The sequence below is a fragment of the Ahaetulla prasina genome, chromosome 5 (assembly GCF_028640845.1).
Source record: "Ahaetulla prasina isolate Xishuangbanna chromosome 5, ASM2864084v1, whole genome shotgun sequence".
Lineage (NCBI taxonomy): Eukaryota > Metazoa > Chordata > Lepidosauria > Squamata > Colubridae > Ahaetulla > Ahaetulla prasina.
In genome coordinates, this window is record NC_080543.1 from 76,182,283 (window position 1) to 76,204,675 (window position 22,393).

At 46.6% G+C, this 22,393-nt stretch overlaps 1 protein-coding gene across 3 annotated transcripts in view; it reads right to left on the reverse strand.

The window, feature by feature from the left end:
- Nucleotides 1–1,306: 1,306 nt before the first annotated feature.
- APOO (apolipoprotein O) overlaps nt 1,307–22,393 on the reverse strand; it is a 172,427-nt gene continuing 151,340 nt past the window's right edge. For 2 of the 3 annotated variants that reach the window (XM_058184602.1, XM_058184603.1), the window contains 2 exons: nt 3,338–3,405; nt 1,317–1,451 (listed from right to left, as the gene is read on the reverse strand). In XM_058184602.1, coding sequence (XP_058040585.1) covers nt 1,322–1,451; nt 3,338–3,405 — 198 coding nt within the window. In that variant the 3' untranslated portion in view covers nt 1,317–1,321. Of the gene's footprint in view, nt 1,452–3,337; nt 3,406–22,393 lie in introns of all 3 variants that reach the window. The other variant, XM_058184601.1, reaches the window with a different exon arrangement.

Consider the following 22,393-nt stretch of genomic DNA (forward strand, 5'->3'; position numbering starts at 1 on the left):
TTCCATCTAGCACTTATTTGCCCATATTGAAACCAAGTATAATTCCTCCCTTCTTCATTTAATACCTGTAATGATTTTAATTGCAATCTACCTCCTTCAGCATACAAAAGTTCTTTATAAGTAATCATTTCCTGTTTCTGTTCTATATTTATATTCTCTATTGCATGCCTAGGGCTCGCCCATATAGGAATCTTGTATTCTAATTTATAGGAATATTTTTTCCAGACCCATAAAGAGCACTTCTCAACACATGATTCTTAAAAGCCCTATCCATTTTTTTTACATAAAATAAGTACGCATGCCATCCATATAACAAGTCATAACCTTCTATATTCAAAATTCTTTCCTCTGTTAAGTTAAACCAGTCACTTATTACTGAAAGGGCTACTGCTTCATAATATAATTTAAAGTTAGGCATTCTTCAACCACCTCTTTCCGTGAGTCCTGTATTATTTTCATTTTAATCGCCTTTTACCCTGCCATATAAATTTGTTAATCCCAATCTGCCAATCTTCCAAATTTTTATCCTTTTTAATTATTGGTATCATCTGGAACAGAAACAAAAATCTAGGTAACACATTCATTTTAATAGCCGCAATCCTTCCCAATAGGGATAACTGCAATTTCTTCCAGCCACTCATATCATTCTGAACTTTTTGCCATAGCAAGTCATAATTATTTTTATAAAGTTTCTTGTTCGATGAGCTAATATAGACCCCTAAATATTTAACCTTACAGTTCTGTTAACTCTTTATTGAAACAATTTTAGCATCTTTCTCATATCGAGATTGTATCTGCATTTGTGGCCACTATGTGATATCCATCCCTTGACTACTAAGTTCCTGCTTGGTTTTTAATTCCCCTTTTTCATTCAAAATATATTTTTACCTTACAATTTTTTCCATATTAATAACATTAGGATGTATCAATGCTTCCATTCTGGACAGCCGGACTGGTATTTTCAAGTAGTGCTGTTCTTTAATTTTAAGCCATACTGATAAAAGTGCATTTCTAAGTCAACATCACTGACTTCTTTGCTCTAATGAATGACTTACAAAAGAAAATATGCAAAAAGGTAGTTTATTATTATTTATTATTTCGTGCATATACACAAGAATAAAATAAGTACACAAAACAATAAAAGAGCTACACAACAGAAGAACGATGAAAGTGTTGTCTGTCTTCAACATCACAGACTTCCTTGCTCTAATTAATGACCTGCAGAAAGAAAAGATACAGAAAGGAAGTTTTTAATTGCATGCACTTACACATTACATAAGAATAACACACTGAAAAAGCTACACACAAGTACTTACTTGTGTTACTTGTCTTTAGCTTTAAGGTGTTTCCACATCGTTCTTTCATTGGCAGCAGCAGCCTCCTCAATTGCAATTTTTTTCCTCTTGATTCTTGGATCATCGGATGTGTGATGTTGTGCTCTTAACCATTTTCTGAGGGAAGGAATAAGGTCCCATTTTGTTATAGGTAGGCCAATTACACTAATTGTCATCAGATTGCTTATGTTGGGAATAATTAGACTTCTTTGTTCTGAACATTTGAGGTTCATTTTTGAAAAAACCCTTTCCACCTCTGCTGAAGCAATTGTTCTGACAATATCTTTAGCTTTTTTAATACTGTCAGGAATTACATAGTTCTTCGAATCTTTTAATACATTTTTTACAAAATCTCTGAAATCATTCATATTAATTTCATAATTAAAAATTTCACCAAATTCAAGCAACTGTTCTTCAGCTTCTGGCCATGGAACGACTGCATCTTTACTATTCCAGTAATCTGGCTCCAAAATATTGAGAAAGCATAATTTATTTGAGTCTTGCAATTGGCTACCTGTTTTTAGATGTTTGCAATCCATCAATCTTTTCTTCAAATTTATTATCACGCTTTCCATAAGTTTTCCCCGAGAAAGACCAAGAAATCAATGATTTTGAACACATTTTATATTTTCGAAGGCTTCTGAAGTAATCATTCCATCAACCTTTTTTTCGTATGGACCTTTTCCCCATCTAAGTATTTCAAATGCTTTAATTTATCTCAAATTTTTTGGCCTTGTCTGTATTTTTTCCTTGCATTTGACAAAAGAGAAATCTTATTCAGAATATCAATCATCTAATCAGCCAAATCAGTCAAACATTTGTATTTTCAAGACTGGCAGTCATACGTGGGTATTTTTGATCTCCATGAAAAAAACTGATGTAGCGCTGGATAAGCACGCCACACAACTACAGTTGACCTTAAACTACAGGCAGCCCATCTTGGTCCCAAAACCCTACCAATCTTTATGATTTCAAGTCCAAGTTGTTCAGATATGTTGAAAAGTTCCATCTGGTTCTTACAGGATTTATGAAAAGTGGTGTGTATCTTGTCAATAAATATCTTGAAATGGTTCAGTTGCTTCATGTCCTTTATGGAGTCATCTAGAACCAGTTGGAGGTGATGGTTAAAGCCGTGCTTGAACTCTTTTGCTAATCTAGTGCTCACTCCAGATTTTCTCCCAAGCATAATGCTGGCACCATCAGAGCAAAATGCTATTAAATGTTTTTGCAGATATTCTGTAGTAAGCCCAACTTTATTTAAACTTCCCATCACTGAAGAATATATTGTCTCTGAATCTTGTTTTTCCAATTCCATAAGCTCAACAAAAACTGTTGTTGGGTTATCTGAATCCTCAACTTTTACAAAAATTATCACAACTGGTTTCCCTGATAGCGTTGAGGCTTTGTCAATTTAGATTCTGCCCAATAACGCTATTAAACATTTTGGTTTTAATTTCGCTTGCAATGAAAGCAACTATTTTCACTATACTTCTCCATGAATGCAATCCTACTCCCAGATTTACTCCAACTGTAGTTAGCAATTCTACTTCTCCTTCTGTGTCTGAAAATGGTTTACATCTTTGTGCCAGACTGTAAACTGTAAGAAAAACTTTATGAGTAGTAGACAAATGTTTGTCAGTTGATTTTCTGATTGCATCCAGCTCCCATTGTTTTAGGTTTTCTCTGCAAATGGTGTGAGATTTTGATGTAAAATGTTCTATTTTTTCCTAAGAGATGCTTGCTGTACCTCTTTACTTCTCCCTACTACCTCAATCTTGAAGTGTTTCCATTCTCTGGAAACATGAATACCTTTCTTACAATGTAACTTTTTGTGTGCAACTTCCAGACCAGTAGTGGGTTGCTACCGGTTCTCCCCAGTTCGCAAGAACATTTTGAGTAGTTCGGAGAACCGGTAGTAAAAATTCTGCCTGGCCCCGCCCCCAGTCTATTGCTGCCTCCCAACTCCCCGCTGATCAGCTAGAAGGAAAAAAATCAAGACTCACTTGTCGAAGAGGAGGGGAAAAAAACAAGACACCGTCTGTTGTGACCCAGGTTCCCGGACTCCGGACTCCTGGAGGAGGAGGATTCAGACAGTGAGGAGGAGGAGGAACAGGCAAAGCCTGCTTTCCCTGGGCCCTCTCCCTCCCTGGCACCCACCCAGGAGGAGGAGGAGGGGCTGGCAAGGCCTAATTCCCCCGGGCCACCTTCTGATTTGGCAACACCCCAAAAACAATCTTGGCTTGATGCAAGACTGCGTAGATGTAACCGGCACGCGCAGCAGAGGAGGCGTTGGGACAAAGTCAAAGAATGATGAGTCACTGAGTGACACCCACAGGGGATATAAAGCAGCAGGTGGAACTTCCTGGCTTTTTGTCTTGGACAAAGAAGTGAATTTGTGCGGGCAAACTGTTTCAATGGAGGGAAGAATATATATTCGTGAGTAACTCCTGCCTTATCTATAATTTCCTAGTTATCTCCAGAGACTTGGCAGGCGCGTGGGTAGATGTGGCCAGACATTTCTGTGCCAGAAGGAATCCAGCCAAATGTAAATAAACTTGAAAAGAAGGCCTTTGACTGACTTTTTGTGGGAGTATTGGGAGAGGGAAACAGAACATTTTTGTCCAAGACCCCGACTAAACCATCTTCCACCAAAGATGGACCAGCAGCAGGTACAGCAGCAGGTACAGCAGCTACAAGCGGCTAATCAACAGCTACAGCAGCAAGTGGCTCACTTGGCAGGTCAACTTGCTGCCAGGAATGTGCCTGCAGCCCCCCCCCCGTCCTCCCACTCCTCCTCCTGGTCGCAAGTGCCTGATAACCGTGCTGGATAAGTTTTCTGGGCAGCCTAAGATGTTCCTGACCTTCTTGGGACAGTGCCAGCTCTACATGGCTATGCGGCCAGAGGATTTCCCAGACGACCGGGCTAAGGTGGCCTTTGCGATTAACCTTCTTTCTGGCTCAGCTGCCCGATGGGCCATGCCCCTCTTGCTCCAGGACAGCCCCCTCCTGGCGGACCACCAGCGTTTTTGGCAGCACCTACGCATCATGTACGAGGACCCCATTCAGACGCTGATGGCAACCAGGTGCCTTAAGGAACTCAGTCAAGGGAAGCGCCCCCTGCAGGAGTACATCGCCGAATTTCGTCTTTTGTGCCAGGACTCTGACTGGAATGATGCAGCGCTGGTGGACGCATTCCAGGAGGGACTCTCAGAGGAGCTGCAAGACGAGCTGGCCCGGGTGGAGGCGCTGCGGACCCTGGACAACTTGGTGGCCCTTTGTCTCCACCTTGATGCCCGTCTGCAATGGCAACTGTCCCGTCGCACTCCCCGGGACCCGCCGTCGACGTCTGCACCTTCGCTTTCTGCGCCAACAGCACCCCGGGTCGCCCCACATTTTGTAACCACTGCGGAGGAGCCCATAGAGTTGGGAACGGCCAGACCTTGCCTGACAGCCCAGGAGTAGAATTGGAGGTGCCAAGGGGGATTGTGCCTGTACTGCGGGGAGCCTGGCCACTTCGCAGCTTCTTGCCCCACAAAGCGAAGTGGGGCATGCATGCTGAATCACAGCGTGACCAATCGGGAAACGGAGCAGGCCCGACCTTGGGGAAACCCTAGGTCAGGCACGTACTAAGCCCCCACTGGACGTTGCGGAAGTAAACTCTGGCCCCCTCGGCATCTGATTCTGGACACATGGATATGGTTGGGGAACCAGTCAGACAGACTCCAGGCGCATGTGCTAGTGGACTCAGGGCCACAACAAATTTTATGGACCAGGCCTTTGTGACCCAATTTGCGGTCCCCATGGTTCCGGTGGACCCTCCGATCCGGGTAGAGACAATTGATGGACGAGAACTAGTGTCCGGCCCCATTAAATTCGCCACCCAGCCTTTGCGCCTGGCTATTGGGGACCATGAGGAGGCAATCCAGTTTTATGTCACGGCGGACCTTCATTTTCCCTTGGTCTTTGGGTTGGCCTGACTTCGGACCCACAATCCTCAGGTGGCCTGATCATGGAACCCCAACTCTTTCCCGAGTCTGCAATGCGTCGACAACATCCGCCACACCTGTGCTGGCCAGAACGTCCCCACCCCTGCCATCTCCTTGCCTCCTGAGCTGACAGACTTTGCCAACTCTGGGGGGCCTACAACCTGGTGTGGATGCGAGAGGGAGACGAATGGAAGACGGCATTTGGCACCCGATACGGACACTATGAATACACCGTCATGCCGTTCGGGTTGACCAACGCCCCCGCCATCTTCCAGCACTTCATGAACGACGTGTTCCGAGACATGTTGGATCGGTTCGTGGTTATCTATCTGAACAACATCCTGATTTACTCCCGGTCCAGGAAAAGCCACCTTCGGCACGTCAGTCTGGTTCTGCAACACTTGCGGGAGCAACAACTCAATGCGACATTGGAGAAATGCATCTTCTTCCGGACTTCCATAGAATTCCTCGGGCATATCATCTCACCCGAGGGCATAGCCATGGACCCACGCAAAGTAGATGCTTTGTGTAGCTGGGAAGCCCCTTGTCGGGTGAAGGATGTTCAGCGCCTGCTGGGTTTCACCAACTACTACCGGACCTTCATCCTGGGCTTCGCCACACTGACAGCTCCACTTACCCAGCTCCTCAGGAAGAAGGTTGCGTTCCCCTTGCTCCCCCGCAGCAAGAAGCATTCACAGCCCTCAAGAAAGCCTTCGTCATAGAACCCGTCCTGAGGCATCCCAAGCTGCTCCCGCCTTTCGTGGTGGAGATGGACGCATCGAATGTGGCTCTTGGAGCAGTGCTGCTACAGGCTCCAGCGAATGGCGGCACACTTTTTCCCTGCGCTTACTACTCCCGGAAACTCAATCCTTCTGAGTGCAACTACACCATCTGGGAAAAAGAGTTGCTGGCTATCAAGGCTGCATTCGAGGCTAGGCGATACCATTTGGAGGGGGCCCGACATCAGGTGGAGGTCCGAACAGACCATCAGAATCTCAAGCACCTCACCACAGCTCGGAAGTTGAACCAGTGACAGATCCAGTGGTTGTTGTATTTTGCCCGGTTCAACTTCCGTGTGACCTACATTCCCAGCGGTCACAACCGGAGGGCGGATGCCCTGTCCCGCAAGCCGGAGTACCTCTGCACCAAGGACCCCCTTCCTCCACGGACGGTGCTGCCGGCAGAACCTTGGCCGCAGCACGGGAACCGGTGGACTTGTGGGCCCAGGTGCAAGAGGCGCAGCGCCAGGATGCCTAATCGCAGCAAAGGAGAGCAGAGGTGGGCCCCGCATCTCCTTGGAACTTGGAGGAGGACTTACTCAAGTTTCAAGGGCGATTATACGTGCCCACAGGACCACTCCGAGCACTCGTCATGATAACCCTGCAGCAGGACATTTTGGGTTCTTCAAGACCCTCCACCTGGTGACACGGACCTTTTGGTGACCCCGAATGCGGCATGATGTACATGCGTACATGATGTCATGCGTACCATGCCAGCAAGCCAAGGCCGCCATGGGGGGCCCTCCCGGGCTCCTCCAGCCCTTGCCGAGACCCGACAGACCCTGGGGGGCAATCTCCATGGACTTCCTGACGGACCTGCCACCGTCCTCTGGGTTCACCACGGTGCTGGTGGTGGTGGACATGCTCACCAAGATGGCACACTTCATCCTGTGCTGCAGGCTGCCCACACCCGCCAAAACGGCCCATCTCTTCCTGCAGTACATCTTCCGCTTCCACGGTCTGCCGGACAGGGTGGTTTTGGACCACAGAGTTCAGTTCACAGCTCACTTCTGGAAGAGCCTGATGGCTGCGTTGGAGGTGCAGCTGTGTCTGTCATCATCGCACCATCCAGAGACCGACGGGGGTACAGAGAAGGTCATTGCTATCCTGGAACAGTATCTCCGTTGCTTCATCAACCAGCAGCAGGACAACTGGGCCGATTACCTGTCCCTGGTGGAGTTTGCTTTTAACAACTCCCAGCACACCTCTACCCAGATTACCCTGTTCTTTGCCAATGTGGGGTACCATCCGCGGCTCTTCCCTCTGGCACCACCAGACTCTCCTGTTCCCGAAACGCAGACCTTTCTGATGGAATTGCATGCGGTCCAACAGTTGGTACATCGGCAGCTGGATCGGGCGAAGGAGGACTACAAACGGTCCACCGACCGCTCCCAACGGGCGACGCCCCTGCTGGCGGTCGGAGACCGGGTGTGGCTCTCCACCAAACACCTCCTGTCCGACTGCCCGGTAAAGAAGTTGGACCATCGATTCATCGGCACATTCCCCATCGAGGCAATCATCAACCCGGTAGCCTACCGACTGACCCTGCCACGATCCATGCGGATCCATCCCGTCTTTCACTGGTCCCTTCTGATCCCTGAGGCCACACCAAGTCCCTTTCGGTGCTCAACGGCGCCCGTCACCATCGCCGAGGACGGGTCGGAGGAATACGAAGTCCACAGCATACGAGACTCCCGCTGGCTGAAGAGTCGTTTCCAATATTTGATCACGTGGAAGGGATATGGGACTGATTTCTCCTGGGTAGATGCCTCCATCGTTCATGCCCCTGACCTGGTGCAGGCCTTCCATGAGCAGAACCCAGCCCGACTGCATCCCTACCGTCAGCCCCGGGGGAAGGGCCCTGCGGTGAGGGATAGTGTTGTGATCCAGGTTCCCGGACTCCTGGAGGAGGATGATTCAGACAGTGAGGATGAGGAACAGGCAAGGCCTGCTTCCCCTGGGCCCTCTCCCTCCCTGGCACCCACCCAGGAGGAGGAGGGGGGCTGGCAAGGCCTGATTCCCCTGGGCCTCCTTCTGATTTGGCAATGCCCCAAGAACAATCTTGGCTTGATGCAAGACTGCGCAGATGTAACCAGCACGCGCAGCAGAGGAGGTGTTGGGACAAAGTCAAAGAATGATGAGTCACGGAGTGACACCCACAGGGGATATAAAGCAGCAGGCGGAACTTCCTGGCTTTTTGTCTTGGACAAAGCAGTGAATTTGTGCGGGCAAACTGTTTCAATGGAGGGAAGAATATATATTCGTGAGTAACTCCTGCCTTATCTATAATTTCCTAGTTATCTCCAGAGACTTAGCAGGCACGTGGGTAGATGTAGCCAGACATTTCTGTGCCAGAAGGAATCCAGCCAAATGTAAATAAACTTGAAAAGAAGGCCTTTGACTGACTTTTTGTGGGAGTATTGGGAGAGGGAAACAGAACACTGTCCCTTTAAATTTATCTGCTGCTTCTCAGCCAGGAGATCGCTTGGCAAAGAAGGGGGGGGGGAAACGCTGTCATTTTAAATTGACAGAGCGGCTAAAAGCTCCATTCTGAGTCAGTGAACAACAAATTGGATAAGAGGAGGAATTCTTATATGGTTCAATGTTTTTGAAGTTTTGGGTTTTGTGCAACATGGGCTTTGTGTTTCTAAAAAGGTTTGGCTGATTTCCATTGTGAAGTATCCTGTCTTGAATGAGTTTTCTGCCTGCTTGTAAATGGAGCCGAACTTCTGGTAGCTGTTTTCTGCATACAAAGTATCCGTTATGCAGCTGGCAGGAATGTGGAATTCCAGGCTAGCAGCTTGATTATTCCTTAAATATCTGGGATATTTTATTTGGGAAATGAAGAGGGGGGAGTTTGATTCCTTCCCAGAACAGATTAGTGGGGTGGGGAGGAAATGGAATTTTGAAGTAACCTTCCCCTGGAGTGGGGAGGGAATGAGGATTTTAGGCTTGCTGTCAAACATCAGCCATAAAACTAAAGATTGTTTTGAACAATATGCAGGTTGTATTACATGAATGGCTATTTTATATGTGAAATTATGACTGAAACCTATATAGGTTCACACTGTCAGGAAGTTTGTCCTTAGTTTTAGGTTGCTTCTCTCCATTGCTTCTTGTTTTGCCTTCTGGTGCTTTGGAAAATACTTCCTCCCCACTTCTTTCTAGTAGCCCCTTAAAAGCCTGTTGCCTATCACACTCTTGGGCAAAGCATGTGAGCCATTTCCTCCTTTCAGTGGTCCATGAAAGTGCATCTATAGCAGAGGTCTCTAACCTTGGCCACTTTAAGACTTTAAGACAGCAAATCTGGCTGAGGAATTCTGGGAGTTGAAGTGGCCAAGTTTGGAGACCCCTGATCTATAGTATGTAGATAATAAAGTTGCAAAAAGGTGAACAACATTTTTGCAGAACTATAGATACGTTAAGGCTGGGTGTGACAAGGAATGGCCGGGAGGGGAGGGGCCAGGCGAGGTACCCCTTGACATGAGAGACATTGAGTTGGCCATGCCTACCCAGTCACATGACCATCAAGCCACATCCACTGTCACATGACCATCAAGCCACGCCGACAAAATAAACCACGCCCACAGAACCGGTAGCAAAAAAATTTAGAACCCACCCCTGTTCCAGACCATCATTCTTCTCTTGAAAGCTGCTGTATTGCTGAAATGCCCAGCAATGTGGAAGATCAAGAAGACTTTCAATTGAGGAGATTGACTTGCTGCCTTCTCCAAGTGGTGACAGTAGTGCTTGTGATGCAGGTGGTTTGATTGCAGGCAGCCGGCAAGACCCCAGCTGAACTACGGTGGGCTACGGCAGCCCGGGGATTCAGGTGGGCAGCCAGCAAGGCCCCAATCAAGCTACAGAGGGCTATAGGAGCATGTGGAATGGGGCGGGTGGCCAGCAAGCCCCCAGGTGAGCTACAGCAGGCTATGGGAGCACATGGATTCCAGCAGGCAGAAGGCAATGCCCTAGACTATGCCGGGCTATGGGACTGCATGGCTGGCCGGCAAGGCCCCAGATGAAGTACAGCAGGCCACGGCAGCCCAGGGATTGGGGCAAGCAGCCAGGAAGGCCCCAGCCTAGCTACGGCAGGCTATGGGAGCACATGGATTGGGGTGGGTGGCCAGCAAGGCCCCAGGAGAGCTATGGCGGGCTACGGGAGTGTGCAGGTGGCCAGCAAGGCCCCAGCCAAGCTATGGTGGGCTACTGGAGTGCATGGATTGGGGCAGGCAGCTGGCAAGTCCCCAGTTGAGCTACAGCGAGCTACAGCACCCTGGGGATGGTGGGGTAGTTTTAATGTAGACGGGAGGAGGCAGTTCCGTTGGGGTGCAGGCAAATTCAGCAAGCCACTTCAGCAATTCAGCAAGCAAGAGCAGAATACACAGGTGCAAGCGAGTCCTGCTTGGGAGGTCACATGAGTAGTGAATCACGAGGTGAGTAGTGGGCCATGTGGCGAAGAGGCATATATATAGGGCTTGGATGGGCAGGGCGAGTGAGTGGGCAAGTCAGCATCAAGCATGTGAGCATCATGCGTATGGGCAGGGCAAGTAAATGGTGACTAGGTGACTGGTTAAGGGGTGTGGCCAGCCAGTGGTCGCTATAAATTTGGCGACCCATGCCAATTTACCACTATCAGTTCACCTGAATATTCATTCAGGTATTAGCCATCTAAAGTTTATATCATGTTTTATTAGTTGTCTTGTCAGAAATTCTTACAGAAATTGGTACTGTAAGAACAGTACCAGTTCCAAACATTTTCCTACATTTTCCTGTGGGCGTGGCTAGGTGGGGGGGTCATGTGACTGAGTGGGCATGGGCATGAGTGATGTCAAGTTGGCCATGCCCACTCAGTCACATGCCCCCTAGCCTGCCCACCGAACTGGTAGCAAACATTTTTGAAACCCACCACTGCTCAGGACTCTCTGGCAGAAGGAATTCAATGAACTTCCATAGAGCCCTATGGAAAGTACACCATATCACTGCAATATCAGCTCCACCTGTCCTATACTTCTATTATTCAGCATTTCCTAATATTTTTCATAGGAAACAGTGATCAAAACATCACATACAGGTTTGAATTCCTTCACCTTTTTATACAGAGCCTCTGTTAGCCTCTGTTAACAGAGGCTCTGTATAAAAAGGTGAAGGAATTCAATAGAGAACAATTGTGGACAATATTAGTAGCTCAGGGTTGAAGTGAAGTGGGTCTCTGAACTTGGTTGTTTTCTTGCAGGTATTTCATTACCCAAACAAGGTAAAATCATCAATGTCTAGCACTGATTATGTTACCTAGTTTTGGCTAATGAAATGTCTGCACAAAAACAAGCAAGCTCAGATAGCACCAAGGAACCATGTTAATTAGTTTGATCATTTTTCTGATTGCTTTACTATCACCTTATGGAAAAGCAATAGATCTTTTGAAATAACCGCAACAGTCTGAATATGGTTGTTACAATCCATCTTTGAAGAGAATTTCTGACAAGAATCCAGAGTTTGAATTAAGGAAGGGGATAAATGGAAAACTGCCTTCAATTGTCCCCTGGGTTGTTTCCAGTTTAGGGTACTCCCTTTTGGACTACAAGGGGCCCCGGCAGTGGTCATGTAATTAATTAATGAGGTATTACATGAGCATCTTTACAAGGGGGTCCTAATCTACCTAGATGACATTCTTATTTACACGGAGACCATGGACAAACACGTGAAACTAGTGTGGTCAGTCCTGAAGAAACTCAGAGCGGCCAAACTGTATGCTAAATTGTCAAAGTGTGAATTCCACCAGAGTAAGATTGACTATTTGGGCTACTGCATATCAAATGAGGGGATAGAAATGGATCCGGAGAAAGTCCGGGTGGTCCTGGAGTAGGTGCATGGAAGATGCAACCGCAAGCAGCTGCAAAGTTTCTTGGGGTTTCCCAACTTCTATCAAACAATTTATCCTCTCATTTGCACAAATTGCATTACCCATTACCAACCTCCTGAAATCAAAGGGAGAGGCCAAGCTAAAACCTAGTTGACCACTCGAGTGGACCATGGAATGCCAGGCTGCCTTTAAGATACTGAAACAACTTTGCCACCGAGCCTGTCCTTTCGTTGTTCAGGCCGACGCCAGTGACGTGGCCGTTGGGGCAGTGCTACTTCAAGCCAATGCTGATAGAACTTTACAACCCTGCACCTACACCTCCCAGAAATTGTCTGAGACCCAATGGAGATAGGCAATTTGGCAGAAGGAGGCTTTTGCTGTCCATTAGGCCTTGTTAACCTGGAGGCACTTCCTCAAAGGGACGAAAGACCCTTTTGAGGTGTGGACAGACCATAAGAACTTAGAAGTCTAAAAATGCCTTGGAAGTTGTCACCCAAACAAGTCCAGTGGGCACAACACTTTAATCACTTTAATTTCTCTCTGCGCTACCTCCCTGGAGGAAGGTATGGCCGATGTGGTCTTGAGATTGCCTCAATACAATAGCTCATGGCTGGAAGTAATCTTCCTGGTTATCACTTTGAAGCAGCTGGTGGATCCTGTTGTCACCAGAGCCCAGGTGAAAGGGGACCTAAACATACTGACCAGCTTAAGCGAGCAGTTAAGAGAAGCACAAAAAACTGATGAGTGAGATGGCATCAAGTGTACTGTTTGTGATGGTCTTGCATGGGTGGGGGCTAAGTTGTATGTCCTTACCAGTCTGAGAGGGGCAGTGTTATAACAATCTCACGATGCAAAAGAAGCCTGGCATTTTGGGTTCATGAAGACCTTACATTTAATAATAATAATAATAACAATAATAACAATAATAATAACAACAACAACAACAACAACAACTATTATTATTATTATTATTATTATTATTATTATTATTATTATTATTATTATTATTATTATTATTATTATTATTATTATTATTATTATTATTATTATTATCATTATCATTATCATTATTATTTAATTTTTATATCGCCCTTCTCCCGAAGGACTCAGGGCGGTGAACAGGCAGATAAAATAATACAATATATTACAATAAAAACACTCTTTAAAAAACTTATTCAATATGGCCTAAATTTAAAATACAATACAAAATATAAAATAAACCCCAATAAAATCGATATTTAAAAACCCTATTTAAGCCAGTCCTGCTCGGAAGAATAGATATGTCTTCAGCTCGCGGCGAAAGGTCCGGAGGTCAGGAAGTTGTCGAAGTACTGGGGGAAGCTCATTCCAGAGGGTAGATGCCCCCACAGAGAAGGCTCTCCCCCTGGGGGTCGTCAGCCTACATTGTTTGGCTGACGGCACCCTGAGAAGACCCTCTGTCAGCCTCCACTCCAATTTTCGTATACTTTTGTACAATTTATATCAGTAGATAGAATGTGAAATGTTTATTTCTGTATTATAAAACAGTTAAGGAAATGAGATGTATCATAGCACCATACAGGGTAAGGGAAAGGGGCCTATTAAGAGTGTCGGCTGACATAACAGTGTGGGAGGGGTGATTAACGGCTGAGTGTTAAGAGGTTTTTCCAACAGAAACTGCATTCCTAAGATGATTGACAACTAGAGACCTGTGGAAGAAGATTACCATGAGGGGCCGAGAAGGAGCTGGCATTGGACCAGACCAGCCTGACCTCCTGAAGGAGGAGGGACAATTGGGGGGATATGATATGTTAGCCATATTTTGTCTCAGATCCAACTTTACTAAGCTGCTATCAAGACTGTAACTAGTAAAAGTACTTTTCTTTATTGCAAATGAAGTCAAGGTGAATTCTTTCCTAGTTATAATCAGAGGCAGCCTGACACCCTCTCTATGGGAGCGTACCGGCCGGTGGGAGGCATGTGGTAACAGAAGGCGGTCCCGAAGATATCCCGGTCCTATGCCATGGAGCGCTTTAAAGGTGGTAACTAGCACCTTGAAGTGCACTCGGAAAACCACAGGTAGCCAGTGCAGCCTGCGCAGGATCGGTGTTATATGGGAGCCACGAGTGGCTCCCTCTATCACCTGCGCGGCTGCATTCTGAACCAACTGAAGTCTCCGGGTGCACCTCAAGGGGAGCCCCATGTAGAGAGCATTGCAGTAGTCCAGGCGAGAAGTGACGAGGGCGTGAGTGACCATGCATAAGGCATCCCGGTCTAGAAAGGGGCGCAACTGGCGGACCAGGCGGACCTGGTAAAAAGCTCTCCTGGAGACGGTCGCCAAGTGATCTTCAAAAGACAACCGTCCATCCAGGAGAACACCCAGATGGTGCACCCTCTCCATTGGGGCCAATGATTCGCCCCCAACAGTCAGCCGCGGTACTGGGGTAACTGGTGTGCCACCACACTCTCAACAACCTTCGCCACAAAGCAAAGGTTGGAGACTGGACGGTAGTTGCCCAAAACAGCTGGGTCCAGGGAGGGCTTCTTGAGGAGGGGCCTCACCACTGCCACTTTCAAGGCGGTGGGAACAACACCCTCCCTCAAAGAAGCGTTGACAATCCCCTGGAGCCAGCCTCGTGTAACATCCTGGGTGGCCACCACCAACCAGGAGGGACACGGGTCCAATAAATATGTGGTGGCATTCAGTCGCCCCAGCAACCTGTCCATGTCCTCGGGAGCCACAGGATCAAACTCCTCCCAGATGGTCTCAACAAGACTAGCCTCCGACACCTCGCCCGAAACTACCCAATTTTGGTCCAAACCGTCCCGAAGCTGAGCGATTTTGTCAAACAGATACCTGCTGAAATCCTCAGCACAACCCTGTAAGGGATCATCGCAACCCTCCTGATGAAGGAGGGAGCGAGTCACCCTAAACAGGGAGGCTGGGCGGTTCTCTGCTGACGCAATGAGGGTAGAGACATAGGCCCGCTTGGCCTCCCTCAATGCCACTAGATAGGTCTGAGTAAAATACCTAACTAGTGTTCAGTCAGCTTCAGAATGGCTGGACCTCCACGCGCTCTCTAAACGTCTTCTCCGGCGCTTCATCTCCCTCAGCTCCTCGGAAAACCAAGGAGCTGGTTGAGACCTACGCCAGATCAGAAGCCGCAAAAGCACGACACGGTCCAAAGTGCCCACCGCGGCCTGTTCCCAGGCCGCAACAAGCTCCTCGGCCGAGCCGTGGGCCAGATCGCCAGGGAGCGGCCCAAGCTCCATCAGGAAGCTCTCCGGGTCCATCAGTCGCCTGGGACGGAACCAACGTATTGGTCCCGTCTCCCTGCGGTGTTGAGCGGCAGTCCAAAAGTCCAGACGAAGGAGAGAGTGGTCTGACCATGACAAAGGTTCAATAACTAATTCTCGTACTTCCAGATAACTCAACCACTGTCCAGAGACAAAAATCAGATCCAGTGTGCTTCCCCCGACGTGGGTGGGGGCGTCAATTAATTGGGTCAGGTCCATGGCCGTCATGGAGGCCATGAACTCCCAAGCCGCCATTGATGACACACCGGCTGATGGCAAGTTGAAATCCCCCATGACCATAAGCCTAGGGGTATCAACTGCCATCCCGGCTATCAACTCCAGCAACTCGGGCAGGGCTGTTGCCACGCAGCAAGGAGCCAGGTACGTGATCAACAAGCCCACCTGCATCCTATGCCCCCACTTCACGTAAAGGGATTCACAACCGGCTATCTGAGGAACAGTGGCCTCCTTCGGCTCCAGACTCTCTCTAATAACCACCGCCACCCCTCCACCCCTACCTTGGGCCCTCGGCTGATGAAATGCCTGGAAACCCGGTGGGCACATCTCCACCAGGGGAACCCCCCCTTCAATGCCCAACTAAGTCTCTGAAATGCCCATAAGGTCCGCAGCCCTCCCCCCTGTATAAGATCATAAATCAGGGGGGCTTTATTCACTACGGACCTAGCATTGCATAACATCAGCCGAAGGTCCAAGCCCTGGGGATACTGGCCACTCAGGGAACGGGAGAAGTCTGAGGGGCCAGAGCGCGCAATCGCTCTCAAACAGCGCGTGCGCACCCCCTGAACATGATACGGCCCCCCACTTCCGCCATATCTGCCTCTCCCACTTACCGTACTGATGGAATGGCCCTCTGGAATTGGAGAATAAGGCTTCCCCTTCGCCTCCGAACCTAATGAGATATCGCCGTGAGCAATTGCAAGGACTGGCTCCCTCCCCGACGGGTTTCCCCCGATACCCGTCTTTACCCTCCCCCCCCTTAAAAATTGTTTATCTAAAAAGCCGCAAAGGTTCTTTCTTGACGCATGCCGTCTCTCTGGGTCCCAAAACCCGTCATTGAGATAGGCCCCGATAACGTAGAAGGCCATTTCTGCGAGGCAGAGGACCCTCGCAGACGATGAAGTTCTGACGAAGAATAAATCATATCTCGTATCAGGCATAATTGGCGCAAAAATGAGTTTATCCGTAACCGTAGATGATGATAAAGCAGTCATATTCAGAACCGATGACATAGGTCCCACAGATGGTGAAAGACGATGGAACGTTCTCGCAAAGAGTCCCCATTCAAGATGGTAAAAATGATAAAAGATATTAAAGATGTTAAAAGTAGCCGCTGCCAACCTCCTCCCCCTGTAAACACCTCACACCCAAACCGGGTAAGTGGGGAGGGGGGGTAGAAGGAATCCAGGATAGGCTGGTCTTAACCTGGTTAGCCCGAAGGCAAATCCCGGGCAGCATACAAACGCTGACCTGAGCCCACGCCTGGTCGTATAGCGATCCTGGTAGTTAGATAAATAGTCCCAGCTGGCTCCATCCACGCTCCAGAGTCCAGGCGGGGTGGAGACTGAGCTCCAGAGTCTAAACTCCCCATTCTAACTCCGAAGTCAAGGGGAAGAAAAGGAGACCTCCATGACTAAGTACATGTCCAATCGAACAAGCAAAGCGAAAACAACCACCCCTAGGACAGTCTCATCAGATCTTATCAGGTCCAGGAGAAAAAATCCAGGGAGAGGAGGGAGAGGAAGGAGAAAGCATGCTGCCGCCGCTGCCGCTAGGAAAGCTCCGACGCCGCCATTATCCAGGACAGACGTCCTCGCCGTCCCCGCCGCAGCCACGGACATGCCCCCCCTCAACAACCCCCATTCCGTGGGGGACCTCGTCGGGGCTCTCCCGTCAAAAGCAGAAGATTGACGGGGCTCTCACCGCTACCGTCGCCCCCCCTGCAGCAAAAGTTCAACAATGCTGCCGGGGAATAGGCCAGATGCTGCCCGGCCCCGCACCAAGATGGCCGCCGCCATTCGCTGCCGTTCAGCCCTGGCTCGGCACTCGGCAGCCGCGAAACTCTCAGGGGCGAAAAACCCCTCTCGCGGCTGCCAATAAGATCTCCCATCCGGCCAGGAAGCCCAGGCAGCCCAGGTCATCCGCTGGCTGCATCTACGACCCGGAAACAACTCCGCCTGCCGCTCCGAGAATCGGTCAGACTTCCATCTTTGTCATGCGCAGAAGAAAGAAAACTTTAGTTAAATGATAATTCTGGTGGCCCTCCCTAAAGAAGGACATAGAGGCATATGTTGCCAGCTGCCCTATATGTGCTTCAGCAAAGAGGCCACCTGAAAAGCCACCTGGGTTACTCCAGAACGTTGCCAGACCTGGAGCTCCTTGGAAAGAGATATCCATGGACTTTATTGTTGAGTTGCCCGAAAGTAGTGGAAATACAGTCATTTGGGTGATTAGGGATTTGTTCTCCAAACAGGTGCACGTTGTACCCTATTCCAAGATTCCCTCAGCAAAGACATTGGCTAAACTGTTCATTCAACTTGTTTATAGGCTGCATGGTGTTCCAGATTGAATAATTTTGGACAGAAAGGTACAGTTCACCTCCCTCTTCTGGAGGGAGTTCCTGATGTTACTAGGCTCTGCCCAAGGGCTAAGCTCCACCCACCATCCTCTGACAAATGAGGCTTGTGAAAGAACTAACTCGGTATTAGAACAATACCTCAGGTGTTATCTAAATTACCAGCAAGCTAACTGGACAGACTTACTGCTGTTTGAGGAGGTCGCCTATAATAACTCCATACACAGCAGTATTGGGTTTACACCATTCAGGGTGGTGTCGGGTCAGGACTTTGTGCCTATATCAGAATTACCACAGAAAAAACCTCAAATACCATCTTTGGAGGAATGGATCAAGCAGCTCCAGGTTACCTGGCCCATAACTCGTAAGGTGTTAGATGAGGCTCACAGAGCCCATAAGAAACAGACCGATAAGAAAAGGGCTAGGCCAAAGGATTACCAAGTGGGGAATAGGGTTTTCCTCTCCACTAAGTACTTACAAACTACCCAAAAGTCAAAAAAACCTCGGACCTAAATATTTAGGTCCATTTTCTATTGTACAAATTGTAAACCTGGTCATGGTACAGTTAGAGCTACCAAAAACTCTCCGGAGAATCCACCTGGTGTTCCATGTTAGTTTGCTGAAACTTGTACATACATCCTCCATTCATCCAGACCAACCCCCCGCCCCCAGTTTCCCTCCTCATCGAAGGAGGAGCAACATTTTGAGGTTAAAGATATCCTTGATTCTAGAAAACATAGAGATAGAGTGCAGTACTTGGTAGCTTGGAAACATTTCCCTTCTTCTCAGTCTGAATGGGTGTATGAGCGAAATGTCAGAGCTCTGAAACTTTTACAGATATTTCACAGTAAATACCCTAATAAGCCTCAATGGTTATATTTTATATGTATGTTTTGTTTTCCAATCTGTTGGGTGTTATCTGCTCTATTTTATTTTGTCTCTTCTAGGACTAAAGTCTCTTGTGCAGGAGGGCCGAATGTCAGCCTCTTGCTGCTTGCTTGCTTTCAGCTGCCATAATAATGGGAGGGGGGAGGTATAGGTATTTGGGAGGGGGGAAGTGAGCTGGTGGAGATGTCTTGTGAAAGGGACAAAAGTTCTCACTGTCTTCACAGCAACTGCTGGGAGTGCTGATAGTCAGCCAAGGTCAACCGTTTTGGCATACCAGATAGTTGGGACCATGTGAAAAAGTACCCCAAATGATACCTTGGGGAGTTGTGGATTGGACATTCAACTTGGGTCCTTGGGGGGAGGAATTTGGGACTGCTTTCAATATGTAATTTTCGCGCCTATTATCTCAGACTTTGCTTTCTTTTCATTGCATTCAATTCATATTTAGTAAAAGTACCTTTCTCTACAAACATGGAGTTGGGGTTGTTCTTTCTTGAGTTTTAAATGGAGGTTAGAAATCATTTTTCCACCAGGCTGGGATGGTATTGATTAGATATTTATAGAAAGGTGGAACGGCTTTAAAATATATTTTAATAAATGTTCATATACTATATGCACTATCCTGTATCTTCTCTGTATTCCAGACAGTTACTTTACCTGAAAGGAATTTCTAAACCCTCAAAAGATTATAGTGGTGGTAGCAGAAAAATGATTATAAAGTAAAAGACTTCCAGAATAAGGAGATTGTGTGACAGTAGGTGATTCATTATTATGTTCCATGAGTTTCAGAGGTATGGAAGACTATAGATTCTGCCATGGATCTCTCAACTGTCTTTTTTTTAATCCTTAAAAACTTTTCCTTCCTTGTTTATTTTAAGAAAGTTTCTTGCCATAAAAGTGAACATCTTTCACTACATAAAGATTGAGAGGAAGCAAGAACCCTGCAAGTGTAATGTCAGTGTCCTTAAGCAAAAAAACAAACAAAACCCCACCATTTTGCAAGTTAACAATTTTCTCAATAGTTGGACCCAGCTGTTTACATTGAAGGTTTGGAGATATACAGCGAAAGCACGGAAATCCTTTTGTTTTGAGATTAAGTGGATGATTTTTCTTTTCTTTTTTACTTTCTGGTTCCTGGTTTGGCTAGACATTGAAAATAGAGTATTTTGTTCTTTCTCCCAGTTCAACACTTTGGGATTATAAATATAGCCAACTGAGTGAAATGATAACTACAACTCTTGGGGAATTGGTGGGCCCTGTAGATTACAAATATTATCTACTGAGATAGGAAGAAGAAGAAAGAAAAAGAACCAGTTGCAAAGAAGGATTGATTGGGTGAATTATAAAAGTTGTAAGATTGTGAAATTGGTGGGCAATTGAAAGGGAAATGTGTGTTTTCTCCTTGGTTTATCAAAGTTGGAGCTGGAACAGGAAGTTAGTGTGTTGTACTTTGCTAAATTAAGTTTTAAATTTACTTAATTAATAGACACAAGCAGAAATGGCAAGTAACCCAAATCTAAGTAAACTAGGAAAGAAACAGGGCCTCTGTGGCTCAGACTGGTAAGACAGTCTGTTATTAGCAGCAGCTGCTTGCAATTACTGCAGGTTCAAGCCCCACTAGGCCCAAGGTTGACTCAGCCTTCCATCCTTTATAAGGTAGGTAAAACGAGGACCCCGATTGTTGGGGGCAATAAGTTGACTTTGTATATAATATACAAATGGATGAAGACTGTTGCTTGACATAGTGTAAGCCACCCTGAGTCTTTGGAGAAGGGCAGGATATAAATGCAAATTTAAAAAAAAAATCTGCACCATCTTCTACAACATCATCTGCAGCATCAACCCCATCAAATCAAAGGGCCATAGAAAAGCATGCTGCAATTAGAAAAATCAAATTCATTTCAAAAACACATGATGTCAGCGTTCCAGAAAACCCCTACAGGAGGCCATAACAAAACATCACAATGAGGTGAAAAGTGAGTTGGGAGAGGTGAAAGAAAAAATAAAAAATATGGATGAAAGAATAGAAAATTTTCAAAAAATGATAGCAAAAAATGAGCAAAGGGTCCAGACAACAGAACAAAAATCAGAGCAAGCAGAGAAAAAAAATGGAGGAAATGAATCAAAGGCTTACATAGAAAAATAAAGAATTGGAGGAAATTGAGATTTCATTGCAAATGGAAAAAGCCATCTACTTTCTAAGATTTCAAAACATAGAAGAGGAAAAAGGAGACCTACCAGATATAATGACAGAATTGTTGGCAAATGCCCTACAAATTACAAAACAGGAAATGCAAGCAGAAATTGACAAAATATTTTGAATACACACAAGCTATGCAAAGAAGACACAATCTCCCAAGACAAGTCCACATTAGATTTGTCAAGAAGATGATAAGAGTTGAAATACTCAAAAAAGTCAGAGATGAACCACTGCAATATAAAGACAAAGAAATTGTGTGTTGAAACAGGTGCCAAGAAGAGTAAGAAATCTAAGGAGACAATAGCAATTTCTGACAGGTGAGTTGATTAAATTTATTTATTTATTTGTCAAACATGTACAAGATAGCAGGTATAGGTATAAACATAAACATAAACAAAGGAAGTAAGTATAGTTAAATGGGGACAGTAAGAAAGGAACAGTAGACATGCTGGCGCACTTATGCACGCCTCCTTTACGGACCTCTTAGGAATAGGGTGAGGTCCACAGTAGACAGTTTAAGGTTGAAGCTGTGAGGGTTTGAGGCTGTAACAAGAGAATCAGGTAGAGCATTCTAGGCATTGATCACTCTGTTGTTGAAGTTGTATTTTCTGCAATCGAGTTTGGAGCGGTTTACCTTGACTTTGTATTGATTGTTTGCCCCTTGTATTATTGTGGTTGAAGCTGAAGAAGTCATTGACAGGTAAGACATTATAGCAGACAATTTTGTGTACTCTGCTTACATTGGACCACAGGCGGCACAGTTCCAGATTGTCCAAACCCAGAATTTCAAGTCTGGTGGCATAAGGGATTCTATTGTGAGTAGAGGAGTGGAGTACTCTTCTTGTGAAATATTTTAACATAAGGACGAATTTTAACATAAGGAAAGGCATGAGGCAAGGATGCTCTCTGTCCCCTTTACTATTTATATTAACATTGGAAATATTAAATAGAAGTATTAGAAAAGACCCAGAAATAAAAGGAATGGAAATAAAAACAGAAAAATACAAATTACATCAGTGATGAAATCCAAAACCTTTTCTACCGATTGTGTGGGCGTGGCTTGGTGGACATGTAACTGGGTGGGCATGGCTTGGTGGGCATGTGATGGGTGGGCATGGCTTGGTGGGCATGTGACCGTGTGGGCATGGCTAACTTGACGTCACTCACATCACTCACTGTTAGAGACAGGAGATGTCATGGATTGAGTAAAATGTGGTGAAACTCACTTAACATCATTCTTGCTTAGCAACGAAAATTTTGGGCTCAATTGTGGTCATAAGCCAAGGACTATCTATGCCTTCCTCTGCATGGCAGCCTTGTCCTAGTAAACTCTTTCTCCTTTCTGGCAATTTTCCTCTCTGTTAGAGGCACCAAAATAATCAAGATGATATAAGGTTTCTTGCTGGAGCAGGGGGTTGGACTAGATGGCCTCCAAGGTCCCTTCCAGCCCTAGATTGCTGTGCTGTTTCAAAGC